Source organism: Echeneis naucrates, chromosome 21, assembly GCF_900963305.1.
Source record: "Echeneis naucrates chromosome 21, fEcheNa1.1, whole genome shotgun sequence".
Classification (NCBI taxonomy): Eukaryota; Metazoa; Chordata; class Actinopteri; order Carangiformes; family Echeneidae; genus Echeneis; species Echeneis naucrates.
The window spans coordinates 14,462,396-14,483,660 of NC_042531.1; the positions used below are offsets into that span (position 1 = coordinate 14,462,396).

A 21,265-nucleotide genomic window follows, 5' to 3' on the forward strand; every position below is an offset into this window, starting at 1 on the left:
CCCGCACCAGAATCACAGCAGAATTAAATTTATCACAGACATGATGTCCTGCGGGACCAAGCTTCAGACCTCTGTCCCTCAGCTCCACTAGTTTTCTAGGAGGGAGATAGCATTACTCATCCAGACCACAGCGGTGTGGGTGCCCAGGGCTGAGAGAGAGGCTTGTCTGCAGCAGTGACACTGAGGAGAAGATTCTCCTCTGAAGTGACAGTGTAACTACGTGAGATCTCTGTTTCTGTCTCTGTTCTGGCACTGTTGGGGGTTGGGGTCAACTCTCTGGGCTCGCCTCTTCTACTTGCTGCCACTTTGAAAGCCCCTTTGAGACATGCCCTTTATTACGTGCTGTAAATGTGTTAGCAATTTAACACATCAGTCTTATGTTGGAATAAATGCCAGTTTTACTCGTCCATAAATGTCAGTATGGCTAGGAAGCACAATACATTTCTGTCGCGTGTCCGACACAGCTGAATTCTGAGTGAATCACCGTCGAGTTGACGGGAAGGCTGCTGGAGCTGAAAGCGTAAATATGCGGACGGGGTGAAAGATTTTACTTTAACGCTTGACAGAGTGTACTGAATGTATCACTTAATTATTATTGTTTATATTTTCAACCATTTAATTGTTTATTTCCCAGCCCCAGACAGAATTATTATTTAAAAAAGAAATAAATAAATAAAATCTAACAAACGTGTGAGGGATTCAGGGATTCACTACAAAAGACACAGCCTTGAGTTTTGTGATTTTTAACAGCATGGCTTCTGTGGGACTATATGAAACAGGCAGCATAATTCTATATTCTATCTAATAAATTATAAATATGGGAAATTTTATTAGGGGATCCACCAGGGAGAAGTATGAGTGAGCGTCCCTCATGCACACCTTCATTAATTAAGCCCTCTACTGAAAAATAAGTTTTAAAATTCATCAGCGATACCTCCTGAGCCTGAACTGTGAGAGCACCTGTCTACCATCATCATTATTTTCCGTCTCGCTGCTCCTCACCAGCAGCACCACCTCTATCACTTGGAAACCAGGCACCAAATACTGTGGCAGCAAAACAGTTTCATTTGCTAACAGTCCTCCTCCATGTTTGAATGGAGACATTACTTAACATTTAGGTCATGGCCGAGCATGTTTGAATGACAAAAGGCCATAATTTGAACTTTAGGCCAGATGGTGGACTTTTTATGTGCAAATTTACGAAAATTAGTTTCCATTTCATTTACTACAAATGTTGGTGAGCTTTAGAGCCTTGGAGAGTGCAGGTTTTCAAATGCAAACACAATGAAAGCAGACTGAGTGACTGAAGGAGATTTCTTTTTTGAAAGGTGTGCCTGACTTTTTATAATCAAGGTTTCGTGTCACCATGAAGTCAATTCAGGAATAACGAGTAGATCACACGATTGTTCAACCAAATCTGGACCATAGCAACAGGAGATTAGTGTCTCTCCAACCAGTCATTTCAATACCTCATTTGTCATTTGGAGATATTTTTGGATTGAGTTTCTCTTCATTTTTTTGGAAAAGGTAGTTTTGGTGTTCGGCTGAAGTAGCTTGCTGGTAATGTGTTTGAGCTGTTAGCCTTCTCTTTCCCACTGACGTGATGCTGGTTCTACTTGTGATTCTGGAGAGGTTATACTTTGTGTTTTCTTCATATTTGATTTTAGAGTGGCATTCAAGCATCTATTTGGATAAATTCCTCTGTGGTCTTTTTGGTCCTTTGCAGATGCTGTCGTCTAATCTCCCAGCTTTTCAGACTCTCTTGGCAGAAAGTCTCCTTATCAGTCATTGGCTGTCTTTCTGTCTGTCAGTGCCCAGATAAACTCTCCCACAAATAAACATTTGCACACACAGAAGAGTTATGTTGTTTTGTTTTGTTTTTTTTTTCTTTTGTGTTAGTGCCTGCATTTGCACCTCCCCTTTCAAGTTAAATGGACATGTATGCCTCAATTACACAGACCCATTGACCTTCCTTTCTTTCATTCTCTTGATTTTGAGTCTGGCTGTATGATTCTGCATGCATGTTCTGTAAATATGTGTTCAAATTTGTTTAGCTCAAGGGCACTGCCTGTCAACATTATTCTTCAAATGATACCTTCCAGTGATGAGTAAACATTACCTCGTCCTCATAGTTAATGCCATGGGCTGTAGTTTCATCTGTGGTGTTTGACTTTCACTGGGAAATGTGAAAGCGTTCATGAACCCTGGTTCTTTGAAAGTGTTGGGTAACTTTAATAGACTAATTAGCCTCTGAGAAATGACTGAACCTCTTCCTCTTTCTTCTCTCACCATCTGGCTCATGTCTGGCTTGCTCATTCCTCTCACTTTTTCTTCCAGTTTTATTTGCTCTATTTTTCCCCAAACCACTTATCAGAAGCTCCCAATGGCACCACACATATGAACCTTTGAGTTAGTGTCAATGATTTTTTTTTTTTTGTTGGAAGTGACACTACTCAAAATTTATGCTGGTGTATTCAAAGTGTGAAGCTGTTAAAATGTCACATATGATCTGCAAATAGGCGTGCACTCAAAAGTGTGAAGAAAAAAATGGTGATACATCGCTGTAAGATTTTCGAAATGATCCTGTATATATAAAGCCTGTATCTAACCTGCCTTTCCCTATTGAAACCTACATTCCACGGTGGACCCCACAAAAAATTCGAATCATACTTTTGCCTATTGGAGGGAAACCCCTTAAATTCAATCAATGTGCTTCTGCAGGTGTCAGTGGTACTTCAAGGCCAAGATGACCTCGGAGGAGAAAAGGAGGACCAGTTATCAGAATGGACATGGTACGTCAGATCCATCTAACTCACTCCTCTGGAATTTTTATTTTTTTTTTGCCTTCACCAGTTTTGGCAGTTTTACAAGTTTCACATTGCAGAACGATTGAGTCATGGATAATCAATTTCCAAATTTATGGTAATGATGGTGGGGGAAGTCTGTTCAGTTTAATTTTAATGGAATTTAAAATCTGTTTGAACCCCTTCATAACATTGGCGTTCAACATTAGTATTGCCAGAACGCCCAACAATTTGGCAAAGACGTGCCAGGTTGCCTTTTTTTGTGCTGTGTTTTTGCCAGTAAACACGGCAGCGACAAGAAGAGAGAGATTATTTGAGCTGCAGTTAGCCTCTAACAGGATAGCCACCTGCTCTTCTGTTTTCTCTCAACGCAGTGGGCTGTATGGATCACTTCCCATGTGCTCCTGTGCCTATGCATGTTTGAATTTTGCACAGGAATGACAAACACCACCAGAAGCTTTTACAGAATGCAAATGTATACTTGCTAGTGAGAGAAGAAGTCACAGACAAATCAAATGTGCCAAATTCTTTAAACAGCCATGTTTCTTATCTCTCTGTCTTCTGCCGCTCATGTTTGAATGAGTTTCTTTTTTTTCCTTCCCTGATTTGTTTTTGGGTTTTTTTTGTTTTTTGGTTGTTTTTTCTTTTTTTTCGCAATATCAAACTTTTCATTGCTGATTTGAAAAAACATAATTCCAAAACAGAAAAATAAGGTTGGGGGGGGGGCGGGGGGGGCGGGGGGGGGGGGCAGTGAGGAATTAGGAAATTTTTAAGCAGACAGTTGGATCAGGGCAAGAGCATCTGACACAAAACAGGAAGAGGTAAGAGAACATACATATATCAAGGTGCTTTTGAAAGTAGTGAAAAGGACATGCACCTTATAAGCAGTGCATTTTCACCCATAAAGTATTAATGTTCCGACTCGGTCTCAGCACTGAGTGCGGTGTTGAGCTCTGAGAGGAGAGCAGGCCCTCTCAGCTGAGTATCAATGGCTCTGGGATCCTACATTAGAGAGAACTGATTATTGTGTTCTATTTCACAATGAACCCTGAAAGAGAAACAACTTTTGTAATAAGTTCATTTCTATAGTATCTTTAATCACATTACCAATTCCACAGTCTTTCCACATACACCCAAGTAAATGCAGAATTGCCTCCTGGGGTTCAAGTACCCCTGACTGGGTGGTATTTTTAGCAGCAAGTGGAGCAGTAGCCATATAGTAGAAATATGTTATAACCATAAAAGCAATAAAAGTAATAGCAGTACAGTAATAGTTTCTCGGCGGTTGCAGTAAATGTTTTATATATTATTGAACAAAAAAAAAAAAAGAACTTTACATCTGATTTAAGCAAATTTTCTCCTTTGTCCTTGTCATGGTAAACATAACAAACACACATACTCACTTCTGCTTCTGTTCTCCCTGTGTGCCCACAGTCCCTTTCCCAGGAATAAAGACCTATGTCGACCCTGATACATATGAGGACCCCAGTCAGGCCGTGCACGAGTTCACCAAGGAGATCGACCCATCCAGGATTCGTATCGAGAGGGTGATCGGAGCTGGTATGTACGCGCTCAGGCCTGCATGCACTATTCATTCTGCACGCCTGTGGGTGGAAAAGGATGATTTCATGGTGGTTAGAATAACAATAACTTCAAATGTGCCATAAGAGATTATCTATTTTCACTCCACACACATAATTGCTGTGAACCACCCTCCACTCCATTGTACACACTTAAGAGGACGCCTCTTTCCATTTCCCACTGTCTCACTGTCATTTTCTTTGCACAGACTGCAGCAATATTAAAGCCTTACCAACTTTAGAGAACAAAAGAAAGCATAAGAATAGATTTACTTTTTTTTTGTAGAAGGTGAAATAGAGAATTTTATTAAGTTAAAGCAATCAGACAAGAGGTAATATTGCTGGATTTTAGATGGGAACTGCAACATTGCCCCCCGGTGGCTTACTGTGATCACACTTACACTTACAGTACACTCACATCGTAATGGTGTGTAGTTTAGTGATGGACTTCTTGCTGTGATTTTACCGTGCGTGTGCTCCAGGTGAGTTTGGTGAGGTGTGCAGCGGTCGCCTGAGAACACCAGGGAAGAAGGAGATCTCCGTGGCGATTAAGACACTGAAAGGAGGCTATGTGGAGCATCAGAGGCGGGATTTCTTGCGTGAGGCATCAATCATGGGCCAGTTTGACCACCCCAATATCATCAGGTTGGAGGGTGTGGTCACTAAAAGTAAGCATACATTTTTTTTCTGTGTTTTTCATAAGCACATTTCATTCCTAATGCAAAAAAATAGAATTTTGAGTGCAGCTCTTTTTTTTTTTTTTTTTTTTTTTTACAACCAGACAACCCTGTTCATCACTGCTAAAGACAGACACACATCTGTTATTAACATGAGCAACAACTGTTGTCACTTTTTCACATTTTCATATAGTCTCTTGCCAAATCTGAGCGTGAATTAATTCATTTCTTACATTCAAATCCAGACGTGTGTTGTCTTTTCACATGTTGGACTGGAGTAACTCACAAAGAAGTGAGCATTGTGCCAAGTTAACACGTGTAATTTAGTCATTTAACACATGCATTAGTCTCTAGCTTGGAGTGAAAATACTTTGTTGCCTGATGACTCAAATGCTGAGCTCAAACCAAACAGTATGTAATAAGGCCAAGTTGGTATCTCCGCAAAGTTTCATTTGTATGCATGGAACAAATGGTTACTGTGTGTTTCTTGGCATTTACAAGATTAGTGAACTGACTGTTCTCATTATACACAGTTTTTATGCGTATATGTTTTGTGTAGAGAAGACTTTATCCTCCTCAACTACCATAGTGGATGCAAGTGTTGCTGTGCATATGCATGTGTGTAGTTTTATTGTGATTAAGTGCCCAGCATGCACATGTATATATTCCACTACCCTGCATGTTGTGCAGGAATCCATGTTTTTCTGCACCAGGTGAGTGTTTGTTTGCTCGTGTTCGTGTGAGTCTGTCAGTGTGAACTTGTTAACGAGCTCTGTTTTACGGGGCTCACCCAGCACAACATATGGTTGTTTTTACAGGGGGTGTATAAACTGAGACATGGCTGTGAATAAAAATGTGTCCCCTGAAGACTTTCCACCGTTCCCCGAATGGAGATAAAGGACACTCTCGCTCTGACCACACTGACAAGGATTCAACTGATACGGGATTTTAAAGGCCGATACTGCCATTATTGTATCATTGCATCTGTATTTTCCACTGATTTAACTGCAGCTTTATGGTCCACCATCTTTGTAACACCTGAGTAACAACTCCCCAAACAATACAGATATTTCTCTGGAAAGACCTCTGATGGTTACAGAATAAAAACATTGTGAGTCAACTGAATGGCTGCTCTGAGTAGACATTCAAATGCCTTTTATCACTGAATAGCAGTATTCATGGACCTATTAGAGCTGGAGCTTGAAATGAATGCATTTAATCTAAAGAAATAACCTGGGGTTATGTTTTACGATGAATACTTTTAATGCTTTATACTTCATTTTTTTAAACTATTTCTTATTCAAAATGTGTTTTATTTCATTTTATTTATATGACTGCATTTTATGGAGATTTTGGAAAAATAACTTTTATAGAATACCTGTCCAGTGACCCAAGGTTATAATCCAAGGTTACTTATTTAAGTGTCCAATCAAAACTTCAGAAATTATATAAATGGAGACTAAATAAACCATACCACCAAAACAAAATCAATGCTGACATCAAAAAGGCAATAATCCTATTTTCGATTCACAGATAAAGCTTTGCGTCAGGACAATCCCAAGAAACGATTTTTATTTTATAATGAGCTTTATTTTATGGGTTTTTCCAAATGATTTTATATCTATTTCCAAAAAAGACAAAACATAATCATAAAGCAATCCTAACTCTAGCCGTAAGCCATTCAAAAGCTTTTCATATGGTTTCCTATGTGGCTCAAAGGAGCTATTGGCTATTGGTACATAGCTAATGTCAGCTTTTAAAGCTGCATTCAGTTACCTTATCAGTCCTCAATGCTTTCTATTCTCAGTGTTTTCAATCTGCAGCATTTTTGGTACTCGGTCTTTTAAGCCACTGTTGCATATATTGTATTAAAGATTATAATGCGTGCTGTGAGGATGCTGCCCCCTCTGGACAGACTGAAAGCTACAGTGATTCAGTATCCCAAAGTGACTAGACAGCTGCCTACCAGTGCAAATGAAGAGATGGAAATAGAATAAAAAGTCAACAGATGTAGCTTTTGATGAGTAAAGGAAGGATGTTTGATAGTCTATCCTGTGTTCTTGACCTCCAGGCTCTTAAGTCAACAGCTGCTAAAGTTGGTTTTAACAATTTAGTAACATCACAGTTCAATAACTTAACAAGGAGCTAATATAAACCTGCAGAAAAATAGGATAAATGGGCTTTGAGGTATGATTTCTTCAGTGTGAGTTGAGACAAATACTGGATGAGAGTAAACTTCTTTTATAAGTGTGCTGCTAAAGTACTGCCAGAACATAGAGAACAAGAACAAGAGCCATAATACTGTTATTCAAGAAGAATCGTCTACATGATATATTTATTATTATTTGATTTTGGAACTTGCTTGTTTTCCCTGTTTAATATCACACAAAGGAAAATAATAATAATGAAAATACTAAAAATACACATTTTAATCTATGAATATTATAAAAACTATTTGGGTAAAATGGATAGAATATAAAATGTTGAGAAAGAAAATAAAGGATTTTATTTGTCTGCCTCTATAAGATAGGGAGTGATTAGAGCAAAATGTTCCCAATGGGTTCCTGCCCACACACACGCATACACAACACAATATACACAAGAGATCACATAACCTAAAGCCATTTGTGCTTGGCAGTGGGGCATCCTTATCGAAAGACATCAATTCTGAGTACCCTCCCTCTGTCCGCCTGCCTGTCTGTTTGTCTTTCTCTCACGCTCTCCATCTTCCTCTCCCTCCATCTGTTGTTGTTCTTCAGAGACTAATTATGGAGAGTATTATGCTGTGACTGACTGCTATACCTGCACTGAAATAACAGGTGACACATTAGACTCTGGTAAACAGGTGCGTTTGTTTTTGTTCAGGCGCTGCACTGCATAACTATATATTGTTTCCAGACCTTGCTAATTAGCTCAGGAAAGCCATGCTTGCTCAAATAATTTCCTGTCTATCCCTGTTGGATTTGTGTGCCAAGACGGTATCTTGAAGTTTAAGGATATGATGATTTGTGAGGAAAAACAACACTTAATCTGTCTGTCTGGTCTGAGGACAGTGATACAACTCGGTACAGACTTAACGGCCTGCTCATTTATTTATATACCCACTGTGACCCCTTTGTTGGTGTGACACCCAGGAGTTTTTCTGAAGGTGTGTTGATTTTAATGCCCCGACGTCAGTTGTTCCCCATCGCCCATTCCCTGTAGTTAAATCAGTGCAATAAATTCTGAAATGCCTGGCACCTTACAACATGACAGGTGTTCATTTTCTGAGGAACAGTGCTTTAACATGCGTCTGTTTAGCCTTTGTTTAAAAGCACTGAAAGGTGCACTCGGGGGTGTGTCGCTGACGATCCACTGGAACAATGAAATTGTGGAGTCAAGGATGTTTTTACCATCTGTGTTTCTTTTTAATTCCATTGCACATTCGTCAGTTTCAGATGCCTCCCAGTGAAAAGCTTTAAATGGCCTTCAGCTTTTTTTTGCTTTTTTTTTTTTAATCAAAGGTGAAAAAAACAATGTGCATTCATTCAATCATCCACTGAGTTCTAATCCTCACAGTCCGCCCCCTTTTAAAATGAAGCACACATGGCACATGCGTGTAGAAATCATGGAATTAAAATTATACTACACGGCTGGTGAAAGATTATGAGGCAAAGAAGATGTCATGGTCAAAACATTTTTCAAAAGCTGTAAATTATTCTTTACTTAAGTGTTTTTCATCAGTTTGTTCTTTCACAACCAATGAAGACTAAGGAGCTGTTTTTTTTTTGGTTTTTTTTTTTTAAGATTCCCATTTGGACAACTTCCTTTACTTGGACAAAGACGCAGCCAAAAGCAGTAACTAATATTGTGGTTTTCAGTAACTGCTGCCCTAATTATCAAAGATGTTTGTGAGCAGCTGTAACAGACATCATTTGGGTTTGTTTTTATAGCACCCAAGCTGAAAATGATCCTGTGTCAGATTGTCTCCTTTATTTTTGTCAAACAAAGAAAATGCTGCTATTAAACAATGTGCTCTCTTATGATGGAATCATCCATTTAGATGTACAAAAACTGTTTTGCAGATTTCTATATAGTTCCCCTTTTAGATTTTCCACTCTGTCGTTTGAGGGACAAAAGATGACTTGAATTGGATCTTGAATACCAACGTGTAGCTTCACTGCAGTCGCACTGTACTGCTCAACAGTGCACAGGGTGGGACAACTCCCTCCCAGCTGCAAACCAGTCAATCTGTAGCACCATGGGGATCCTCTGTGGGGATACAATAACATTTTGAAAAAGAAAGCATGCTTGCACCTGTTTCTAATGAATGTTCTATGTTATAGGCAGTCTGAATGCAAAACAGGTCCCATTTACACGTTGAGCACGTGGAGATGGTGGTGGGGGGGGACGAATGTATTTTCCCACAATGCATCAATCAGCAGCTGACTCAAGACATTATCTTGTGGTTGCGAACGATCATTTAGGAGCAGTGATCCTGAGCTAATAGATTTGTGACCTACAGGCTCTTATTTATCATGTTCAACAGTCTGAGCTCACTGGTGTTTTATGATAACTGGGATGCCAGCTTGATATTTACCCACAAATGCTGTTGCTCATATGAACACAAAACACACACACTCGGAGAACACTAGCCATATGCTAAGCTACTTTATGAAGAAAGCATAAAGTAGCTTAGCATAAAGTGTGTCAGTGTTTTCACATGTGCTAAAATGTACTGACAACTCATTTGGCAAAGGAAGAAATGCAAACTGACTTTATAAGCATGTGATTCAGGCGTCCAGTGTTCCAGTTCTGTCAGGTTTCTTCTCACTTGTCTCTCACCCCTCACAGCACGCTGTCCTTAACAGTGAAAGAAATCCATAACAGATACAGCACACTGCATAGAAATGAAATGATCTCTGGAAAAATAAGGCGTGTGTGTTGCTATGTTTGTGTGCTTGCAGGTAGACCAGTGATGATTGTGGTGGAGTATGTGGAGAATGGATCATTGGACTCCTTTCTGAGGGTGAGTGCTGCGGTAATCAAAGAGCTCAGGTATGATTATATTTATTACTTTTGCTGGAGATATTTTATGGGATATGAACACGGGACAAAATTGTAGATCAAAAAAAAAAAAAAAGACAAAAGCAAAAGACATCAAAGCCTTCTGCCAACCCATTTTAAGGCCTTGCAGGCAGAAACGTAAACGTAAGAAGAAACAAGCAGCTTAACTCTGTGTTTGCTTTGTAGGTAACTAAAGTTTACAACAAACTGACTGCAGCACATTGTTCTCTCAATAAAAACATAAACATAACTAAGTATTTCACAAAATTTTCTATTTCTACATACATGCCATCATGTCTATCATCTTTTGGCAGTGTTACTCTTCGTCCTGTTCATTTTTGCCTCCTTACTTTCTTGTCTCTCTGATTGTCTGACTGGTTTGTGCAATGTTTCCCTCTCTGCCAGTTAATTTTCCTCTGTGTCCTGCTCTCCCTGTCAGCAACATGATGGCCACTTCACTGTCATCCAGTTGGTGGGCATGCTGCGCGGCATCGCCTCAGGCATGAAGTACCTGTCAGACATGGGCTACGTTCACCGAGACCTGGCAGCTCGAAACATCCTGGTCAACAGCAACTTGGTGTGTAAAGTCTCGGACTTTGGCCTGTCGCGAGTGCTGGAGGACGACCCAGAAGCTGCTTACACCACAACGGTACACAACCCTTCTAAAACTAAACATTAACTGTTAAGATGAAGTCTTTCAGTGGTACATATACTCCAAAATCCTTCACTCAAGTATTTCACGTTCAGAGCTCATCTGCAAACCTTTTGCTTGAAAGGAGAGGACAAACATAGAGGGTCGTTGTTTCGTAGTGTTGACTGTGAAGTTTTTCATTTGGCCATAGATTATATTGTTTACACTGACACTTGCTTTTCTGCCCTGAACTGTGTGTCCCTGATGGACCAACTATGCAACAGCACCAACCTCTTGTACTTATTGGCAGCCATAAACACAGTTTTATTTGTAATCCATCCACCCAGGCTGTCGTATCTGGCTAAGCACCCACCAGTGCCTACTGAGTCAGGAAAGGCTTCTTGTTCTGTAGTAATACAGCAGTTACATCAAGGATGTACGTTTGTGACTGACTCTTCCTGCTTCAATGCAATATAGTCACCGTGTGAGATTCAACTACAAAAAGCACAGTAGAACAGTTTGAGTTACATACCCAACAACCTTTCTGTATGACGGAGTCATTGAAAAGCCACATCTGAGCCACAATCTAGGATCCAATGGATGCCATTCAAGCTGGAGTCAACACTGAACTGGACTTTGGAAGGTCTTCAGAAAGACATTTCGAAATAATGGACACTAACTTTTTCCCCTGAAGGACAAACATCAAAGATTGTTGCTCTATACTGTGTTTAAGTTTGACACAACTGATGCATCACTTGACTCCAACTTTATTAGACTGATGAAAATTCTCTCCCAAGGCCACTGAAAGTGAAAGAGATGCCTTATAATAAGCTAAAACTCGACTTCAAAATGTTTTGTGTTGAAAGACCGATGTGCTGTAAATCTGTCTGAGCCCAGAGTGACCTCCATTTTCTAGTTTATATTGAGGTTATTTTGTGGAGGAAACGCTGTTTGTCGTTCTAAGTTGAACCTTCTGCAACTAAAGAAAATGGTTGAAATCCACATGAACAAAGGCTGAGGTGAGGTGACTTTCAGGGTGGTAGGTTGTCTGCGTACAAAAATGAAATGCATATCTTTCTGTTGGTTGCATGTGAACAGGGTGGTAAGATTCCAATCCGATGGACGGCTCCTGAGGCCATTTCATACAGGAAATTCTCCTCGGCCAGTGATGCATGGAGTTACGGCATTGTCATGTGGGAAGTGATGTCATATGGAGAGCGGCCGTATTGGGAGATGTCCAATCAGGATGTGAGTATTGTGGTCATTGTGAGGGCAGTTGTTTACCCCCTTAATCACATAGCTCGAAGTTTGGCTGAATCATATACTACACATACTGTGTACAATTTTATCAAGTTTGTAAGTCATTTTATATTTAGGTTTTGTGATAAAACACACAAAAAAACTGATTCCAGTCAAAATGAAAGTCAGTGTGTTAGCATATAAATGCTAGGGTCATAATCCACCATCTTTATCTGATGCTAAATATTTTCACACTGAGTGTTAGTTCAGCCAACATGTAACTGGTACGTTGACTTGGTACATTGGCATCTTTGTGATTGTTGGACCCAAAAACCTTCTCTAACCTTGACAACTTTGAGTCCCGCTCCATCCAGCGAATTCTGTTTCCTTTAATTATATCCCATTATTTCTCATCTCATAGAGCTTGGGGTTTAGCAACCAAAATGCTGGTCAGATTCACCAAACGGATGAAAAAGATGAGGGAGAGGGAAGAGAAAGGAACAGTAAAGGTCAGGGGTTGGGAAGAATTTGTCCAGTATCTGTTTGGGGGGGAGTGGAGGAGGGCTTAAATCGGTGGATTCAGTGTGGCTGAGCAACCCGCTGATCCCTGGGCTGTGGTCAGGGATTGGAGGGGCCACAGAGGAAGCAGATCCATCCCCCTCTCCGCTGAGTGTGAAAGCTGCACCGTAATCCCTTCAACCCCTTCCTCACAGACTCATACACATCTATACACTGACATCCCACACGCACACATGCGCTAGGGTCTCTGGGTTTGGGAGGATTTGGGAATTGCTTAGAAGTTCTTTCCAAGGCAAAAGGCCGGCCAAGCTGCAAAACCAGCCTAACACTATCTCATCCTGGTCAGCCACTTACTACTGCTCCCTACAAAGATACATGAATCCCAAGGAACCACAGGTTAGATTGGAGTTGTGTTGTATAGAAGACTTATGCGCACTATGAGCTCAGATGAAAGAGCAATTCATGCAAACTGTACAAGACACAGGAAATCCACTATCCAAGCATGGGATTATGGGGATGGCAGAAACTCATAAAAAGCTTTAAATGTGGTAATATGTCCCGTTCTTGCTCCATATCAATATTTCATTCACTCAGCATGCGAGTATTGTGACTGCGAGCATCTCTGTGCAGGGAATTGAACAAAATGGCTAAAAAAGATTAGATCACCTCCACTGTGATATGTGAAATTCATTACACATTTTCATTCTTTTAAACTCCCTCTTCAAATTCACCCTTGACACAATTTTGATGCATGTGAAAAGGTTTTATATAAAAGATTTTTACCTCAATTTTTTGTGGCGGTCACTTTTATTTTAGCTCAATACGAACAGCACAAGAAAGCTTTGGAAATGTAACTGTAAATATGCAAATCCACAATGTAAGGCCAAACAATCATTTAAAAAAAAAATCCAAACAATCGTAGAGGAGTTGCTTTTTAGAATTAAATCGATTAAGCTTGACTTTTTCACAGTGACCGTCCTCCACATTGAGACTTCACCCTCAATAAGATTCATCTGTTTCTGCAGGTGATTCTGTCCATCGAAGAGGGCTACCGACTGCCTGCACCGATGGGCTGCCCTGTGGCCCTGCACCAACTGATGCTGCACTGCTGGCAGAAGGAGAGGAGTCATCGGCCCAAATTCACAGATGTCGTCACTTTCTTGGATAAACTGATCCGCAACCCCAGCAGCCTGCTGCCACTGGTAGAGGACATTCAGAGGTAAAATATAAGCTCTCCTAATGCACTGAAGGGAATGAGCTATGTTTGTTCACGTTAGGAACAGTGATTATATTTGCTAAGACTCTCTCGGAGCACCTTTTCCTCAGAACAGAACTTGAGTTTTTAGAGTTGCAATAAACAGCGAGCTATAACAGGACATCTCTCGGAATTAGGGTTGCCAACCGTCCCTTGAAAAACTGAGTCGTCCCATATTTAAAAACAAAAAAACCCGTCCCGTATTGAGCTTAAAAGGGACAGTCTGTAAAACATCGGGTCGGCCAGCCCTGCCAACTAGGTGTCCCTTTTACATTTTTCAGAGTGTTGGCAACTCTACTTGGCAGGATAGCCTTGGTTAGAAAGTTTTCACCCCCACGCCTGAAACTGTCACCAAATATGTGTCCCTGTAAGAGTTTTCAGCCAGTTTTCCAACTCTGAAATACTTTAAAAATACAGAGTTGATAAATTTTTTTATTTATTTATTTTTTCTATTAGTCTACCAGAGTCTCCGGGGGAGGAGATGGACTACCCAATGTTCATCTCTGTTGGTGACTGGCTGGACTCCATCAAGATGAGTCAGTACAAGAGCAATTTCATGGCAGTCGGTTACAACACATTGGATTCTGTGGCCAGGATGAGTATTGAGTGAGTAGATGAGCCTAAACATAACTATCATTAAATGCCCGGAAACAAAATAGAAACAGTGGTTCAACGATTTTCCTCATGCTGTCCCAATTACTCATTATGAGGGGCACCATTCAGCCTGGGGACATCCTGTCTGAGAAAAAAAAAAAAAAAACAAGACAAAATTATCGTGATGTCATCAGTTTGATTTGACGGTAGAAGAAAATGCATTTCAGCACGCAGTCAGCACTGACTTTATTAGAGTCGTCAGTCCAGCAGCTATTTCATAATGTGTCCTCAGATTTTTACCAAGTGGCAACCCCCTGAGCTTTTCAGCAAGCCCTAGCTTGTAATAACCTGAAGAAACATTGGAGTCAAATCCTTTATTAATGAAATAAGAACTCAGATGACTGTCTCAGGTGTTTTGAGATTTTGCTGTCTCGATTTGGACCGGATGCCATAGCCCTGGGATTTTTTACAATGTAACTTTGAAATGTTGTGTGTAGAATTCTATACAAGAAAATCACAACAACAGGTTTTTTTTTTTTACTTTTTTGTCCTTGTATTACAAGTCCTTGAACAGAACCTCACCAGGCAGTGTAAACATGTATGAGCCTACAGAACTTGGAGCACTTGGAAAAGTGTCGTGGATTGAAAGCGAAGCCCCCACAAAGTTAAAGTGATTTGTGTGTGTTTGTGTGTCTCTCTGTGTCTTCCCACTCGACCTAGAGATGTGAGGCGTATTGGGGTGGAGCTGATTGGCCACCAGAGGCGAATCATCAGCAGCTTACAGACCCTTCGCCTTCAGCTTCTGCACGAACAGGAGAAGGGTTTCCATGTATGAGGATGCCTGCTTATATGGCCTGGGCAGGACAAATAGATGGCGCAGACGGAAGTGAAGTCTAGACCGTAGGACAGACAGTCTGCAGCCTGTGCAGTCTTTAACCCTCATACAGGAGGGCACTGGACAGACCACCACAGCAGACTGCCCTGTGGTCTCCCTCACATCCAGTAGTAACAGACTTTTTTTTTTACTAAACACCCCTTACCCACTATACCTGGTCCTGACAGACTACTAAAGCTGGATAGACTTTCCAGACAGGACCAGGCCCTCACCTAGGGGAATGTAATGCCTTGTTGCAGCAGCAGTACTTTGTGTGTGAGCAACAATATCTAGAGATGTAGATTTGCAAACATAATCTACTGAACCTTTTGACTCTTCTTTTCTCGCTCTGAGTTATGTGCTCATGTAGCTGCTATCGGGTGTGCAATCGAAATGTTTTGTCTTCTGAAGAAAAAAAAAAAATTTGTTTTTGGAGTTTAATAATTTATCATGAAAGAATTATTTGCATCGCTTTAGTTTACCCTCTCTCTAGAGAATCTCGTATGCTAATACTTGAAGAAAGAAGCGAGAAGGAAGTTGGGGAAGGAGACAGAGATTTCTTGAATGTTTAAAAGTGTATAAACAATTAATCAATAATTATTATCATAACCTAATATCGATATATGTGCAGTCCTGTATGTGAAAGCCCTAGTAAATCTGGATTTTATTCAAAATGTTTTTATTTATTTAAGATTTTTATCCAAGTCAGCAATACAGTATTATGCAGTCACCTCAGTATCTCAGAGAGATGAAGCATTGTGCAATGAGAGAGCTCTTGTTGACATACAAACACGAGGCTCGCACCACACCGTCCACCTGTCTTTATCGTCACATGCTTAAGCTTGCAGACCCGGATCCGTTGCCTTCAGGTAAATAACCATACAAGTCTACCCTGAGAGTTTTCTAGCAGCTGATGTACTCACAATTGTGTGAACAGCCTGATTTTTTTCTTCCTCCCTTTTTTTTTTTTTTTTTTTTTTGGGATTGTGAATGTCAAACATTGCCTGAAAACACACATACACACACAAATCTCCACTGTTTTAGCATATGAATGTTCACAGATCTTAGATACTGTACAGGTAGGACGGGGGTTGTCAGGAAACTTAACACAGACTGATATGGTTTTTCAGAAACACAAACATGTTCATCCTTTCTTTTTGACTGCAGACACTTATACAGGCAGTAGTTTGCACTTCTGGGACAAAGTTGATCCAAGATGTCAGAGCACAATAATCCATCTCTGGTGTGAAAGCGGCCAGACATATTTCAGAAAGTACTGCTAGTGCTCCAGTCTGTGCTTACCTCGTCGTCATATAAAGGCTGTGGGAAACCAGTGTACATAGGCGTAGTCTGAAGTGAAAAATGGTGGATCCGCCGTAGATGATGTCAAGTATTCAGATATTTGCCAGTGTTTTTTTCATTCTCTAAGTCAGTGGTGCTTAGGACGATCTGCAGAGTCAGAGACAGCAGAAGTAGCTCAAACCCAAGGAGATGTCGCTCCCAGGATCGTGTGATCAGGTTGGAGATGGGATGAAATAACTTCAGTGTAAAGGAAGAGAAAGAATAAGCATTAACAGCAGCATCATAACTCATGTGTCATTCTAATATCAACGCTAACAGACATACACGTGCAAACACACACATATATATATACACACATATATATACACACACGCACACAGAATGCCTTACAGTAAACAGCTAACCATGCAAGAAGGAAACACTTATTGGTCGTGAGTTTCAGCACAGCCAGTGGACCTAGCCATTAGTTTGAGTTGTACTCCATGCTAAAGAGAGCAGCTGCCATTCTACAGCTGTAGCTTTTATCACAACCTGGGGCTCATTGATTCATGCGGAAGGCCAACTGGATCTAGAGGTCTGTGCCTTTCAGTCACAGTGTAGTCATGCATCCAGGCCTTCAACAGTAGGACAAGGTGCAAGTACACATCCAAACGCACACACACACACACACACACACATGCACGCACGCACACACACACACGCTTGCAGTCACCACCCCTCTACAGGATATGGAGAATATCAGATGCTGTTTGTTTAGCATGTTCTACTGCTGAGCAATGTTAGAACATTCTTTTGTACAAAGTACAAGTATACTTATAATTCTTGTATTTTATTTTTCTATGATTTCCAAAGAGATGTTGTAGATCTTGCACACTGTAAGAGGCAGTTACAGCAAATATTTATTTGCAAATAAAGATGAACAGTTCTGGTGGTCGACTGCTCATTTAATTTTGTTTCCATTTTTAATCTCAGGCACGCAAAGAATGAAAACATTGTTGATCCAAAGTGGGGAAAGGTTGTTTGACATCACTCACATTGTGAAATGTTGTTTTCACTTCTGCAATGAAAGAGAAATTTCAACAGCATTACGCTGAACAATTCATTTACCCCAGATCAGTGTTACCTCTTTTATTTTGTAAAGTTGTCCCCATGCCTCAAGTTATATAATAAAGCTGTAATTAACTGTATCTATATAGCAAAACATATGTTTTGTCCTTCCAAAGATGTAAAAATAAAATGTAATGCGGTTATTGTCAGGTTTCTAAAACTTTTATCACCGCTTTATATCTGGCAGCTAATGTAAACTTGTGGGCATACCTCATGACCAAAGGGTGGCGCTGTTGTATCATCTCCAGATCTGCCCTAAACTTAACTAAAGTTAATTCCTGTAATCACATATAGAAGGTTAAATTGTGCAAATTGTGCAAATGTAATTTTTAATTTAAATTGTGCAAATTTAACCTTCTATATGATTTCAGTTAAATGCCCAAATACATTTCCATTCTCGTTCCACTTCCAGGGCTTGTAATAATTTGAGTTTTTTCCCGACCATCGCCACTCTCTTATTTGTGCTGTGATATTTGTAGGTGCTTTTGTGCATGTTGTTTCCTATTTGTTGTAGACTACCTTCACTTTGGAACAGATGGATTGGATTAGGACACAGACGGACACAAGAGCTTGACAGAGACAGAGGAGCTGGAGCTGCTGCTGATGTTGTGCGTTCATGTGTCTTCAAGGGGATCCATACTAAGTACCCCACACCCCCTCCTCCCCAGAGTTAAGGCCCTTTAAGGTAATATCAAGTGCATCAGGATAGGGAGCCTGGGAAGTTCCATCCTCTGTCCCTGGGTGGTTCACAAAGCTTAATTCACCTAAATAGGATTATCTGTCACAAGCTGGCATGCCCAGGCAGCATTTTATCTTGTGACACTATTCTCAGCAGGAGGTAGCACACTATTCAGAGCTATGTTTGTCATCAGAGTTTGCCTTTATGAGATTTTTTAAATTTAGTTCATTCAATTACCAGTAGTCAGACCATTTATGGGGTGATGTGTTAGGAATTTAATGGTGCAGAGGTAATAGAGTGTAATGGGGCTTCTGGATAAACTGTCTGGCTGGCTGGGCCTGCGGAAGAAAGAGGTTAACGTTTTGTGTTTGGGACTGGACAACAGCGGCAAAACCACCATCATCAACCAACTGAAGCCAGCTAATGTAAGTACGTGGTGCAGGGGATCATTTTAATGTTGTGTTAAAAAAGATTATTATGGAACTGTGAGGCTTTAGTGTGTGCCATCCTGCCATGTGAGTACAGCAAGTAAATCTTCTCTCATAGCATAAGGACAGTTTGGGATAAGTCTTGTGAGAAGGCCTGTCAAAATCTCCTTTATATCACTGCAATCATTCACTGATTGCTTGTTTTCAGCATTCGAATCATTTAGGCCCACTGTCAGAAGAGTGGAAACATGTTAGTCAGGTAAAGCCCGTATCATACTATACTAATACTGTTTCCTTGTTGACATACTTTTGCCATTACTTGTCTGTTTTTGTGTGTTTGTGTGTGGGGGTGCATGCAGACACAGGCACAAGAAATAGTCCCAACAATTGGCTTCAACATTGAAAAGTTCAAGACTTCAAGGTAGACGCCAATAGACATCTCCACTGTGCTTCTGCGTAGAGGAGGGACAGCAGCAGATGTCACTCCCCGTTTACCCCTCACTCTTTCTCTCTTTCTCTGAATGCAGCCTGTCTTTCACAGTGTTTGATATGTCTGGGCAGAGCAGATACAGAAACCTATGGGAACATTACTACAGGTATGAAACCAACAACATGCCACCACTCATCGAATATTCAGAGACATTATGTATGTTAGTGACAACATATTCTCTCTCCTCAGAGAAAGCCACGCCATCATATTTGTCATTGACAGTGGTGACAAACTGAGAATGGTCGTTGCCAAAGAGGAGCTGGATACTCTTCTGAACCATGAAGGTACAAAACAAGACACATGATAGTAGCTTCACTATATCAAGCATACTCAGGAAGTCTGACACTGTTAACAATTATCTAATTGGATAATTGACTATTTGATTTATTTTTTTCCCCCTTGCTCTTGGCTGGTGACTCACATATCTTCATATCTGTCTCCTTGGCCAGATATCCGCAGCAAAAGGTTACCGGTATTGTTCTTTGCTAACAAAATGGATCTGAGAGATGCAATGTCCTCTGTCAAGGTCTCTCAGATGTTGTGTTTGGATAACATCAAAGACAAGCCCTGGCACATCTGGTAACGTATCTGGGAAATTTCTCTGAACAGGCTGCACACTTTCAGTCCAAAGGCTAGCTATTTAGCTCTTTATTTCTTCAGCTGCGGTAGTCATACAAGTCCTGCTGTGGCATTTATGTGACCACATTACTGTAAAATATTCTCCCCGAGGTGGTCTCTCTCAGGAAAGGCAGGGAAAATCTGCAACCTGTAAAGACATTGTTAAGTAATTTGGCAAAGGAATCATTCAAATATCTGGCAGCTTTGAAGGAAGTGGATTAAATTAATTGAATCCAGCAAAGCCCAATCACTTCCCCATTTGCAACATTTTGTGCTTCCAGAGTTTCAGCTTAGAGTCCTAAGCATAAGCAATAAAGTGACCAGGTGTGTTCATGCTCTGGTTTCTGGTTGTTTCCAAAGTTTCTTTGCAGTATTTATACCTTTCCATGGTGTGAAACACTTTTTGGGGGGCACAAAAAAAGTCTGGTTCTTCCATATCCATGTTTTCACTCCGTTTAGTCGTCAGGCAGATGGAAAGCAGATGAATTAAGAGTGACACAGCTTTAGACATCGATGATCCAAAGAAAGTCATGAGATAGAGAGCATGCGCCACAAGAAGATTAACTCCTGACGTCTTATTTTTTCAGTGCCAGCAATGCTATCAAGGGAGAAGGCCTACAGGAAGGACTGGACTGGCTACAAGGTAACGCCTTTGTTCGATACATTTAATAAAACAGCCTTATATAGTGAGGCCAAAAGAGAGAAGAGGGCTCAGGATTTATTATCAATGATCAGATGTTGTCTGCAGCCTCATTAAGATGTGACCTTTTTCTCCCACTCATAGAACAAATTGCACAGTAAGTATCATCTAGCTGTATCCTGTCATGTTAGCTGATTGTGATGGTAGATTGTATCAGCATGTTTCTGGATGGGATTCAAATTATGTGAACACGGGCCTATTTAGCACGAAAGAGAGAGAGAGAAAAAAAAAACCAACAAAAAAACATCAACGTGACTAAAATGAATCCCATCCAAACAGGGACTTTGTGTGGTGTACCCTGTAGAGCTGTTATATCAAACTGCCAATTGTCAGATTTTTATGTTTTTTAGTTCATGAAAAGTTCATGTTTTGTGTAAATACATTTTTCAGTTTGAACCTGTATCCAAACACGTAACCAGTCATGTTTGAGGTAAGCACCCCAAGGCTCCATTGAAAAAATTGCCTTTTTCTGTTTTTTCTTCTCCTGCCAGATCATATCAAAACAATGAGCACATGAATGACTGAAATGCATGTGACCACGGACAAAGTGCGGAAACTGGATCCTGGAGAACTCATCACCTTTGATGTTGTAGGCCTTAAACATTGTCAAATGCTTCCTGTGCAAGCTAAACATTTAACCCCATGTTTCTTTAAAAAATAAAAGAAAAAAACTAAATAAAACTTTGCTGATAGAAGAATTTCTTTGACTACTCTATTTAGAT

General features: G+C 40.4%; 2 protein-coding genes across 2 annotated transcripts in view; both read left to right on the top strand.

Annotated features, from left to right (window-relative positions):
• Positions 1-15,180, top strand: part of LOC115061430 (ephrin type-A receptor 6-like) — a 145,543-nt gene extending 130,363 nt beyond the window's left edge. The window contains exons 9-17 of the mRNA XM_029529722.1: positions 2,722-2,792; positions 4,239-4,364; positions 4,867-5,052; positions 10,008-10,069; positions 10,547-10,760; positions 11,823-11,986; positions 13,522-13,715; positions 14,208-14,357; positions 15,066-15,180. Of these exons, the coding sequence (XP_029385582.1) occupies positions 2,722-2,792; positions 4,239-4,364; positions 4,867-5,052; positions 10,008-10,069; positions 10,547-10,760; positions 11,823-11,986; positions 13,522-13,715; positions 14,208-14,357; positions 15,066-15,180 (1,282 nt within the window). The remainder of the gene's footprint in view (positions 1-2,721; positions 2,793-4,238; positions 4,365-4,866; positions 5,053-10,007; positions 10,070-10,546; positions 10,761-11,822; positions 11,987-13,521; positions 13,716-14,207; positions 14,358-15,065) is intronic.
• Positions 15,181-18,609: 3,429 nt separating this feature from the next.
• Positions 18,610-21,139, top strand: LOC115062309 (ADP-ribosylation factor-like protein 6). Its single transcript, XM_029530948.1, has 7 exons — positions 18,610-18,732; positions 19,095-19,156; positions 19,263-19,331; positions 19,415-19,509; positions 19,675-19,804; positions 20,431-20,486; positions 21,035-21,139. The coding sequence occupies exons 1-7, from the start codon at positions 18,610-18,612 to the stop codon at positions 21,058-21,060; spliced, it is 561 nt and encodes a 186-aa protein (XP_029386808.1). The 3' UTR covers positions 21,061-21,139.
• Positions 21,140-21,265: the final 126 nt, after the last annotated feature.

Coding starts and splice junctions, on each gene's coding strand:
- LOC115062309 (XM_029530948.1), top strand. CDS start 18,610: ATGGGGCTTCTGGATAAACTGTCTGGCTGGCTGGGCCTGCGGAAGAAA. Junction 19,157..19,262: donor GAAAAGTTCAAGACTTCAAG/GTAGACGCCAAT, acceptor CTCTGAATGCAG/CCTGTCTTTCACAGTGTTTG. Junction 19,510..19,674: donor TACTCTTCTGAACCATGAAG/GTACAAAACAAG, acceptor CTCCTTGGCCAG/ATATCCGCAGCAAAAGGTTA.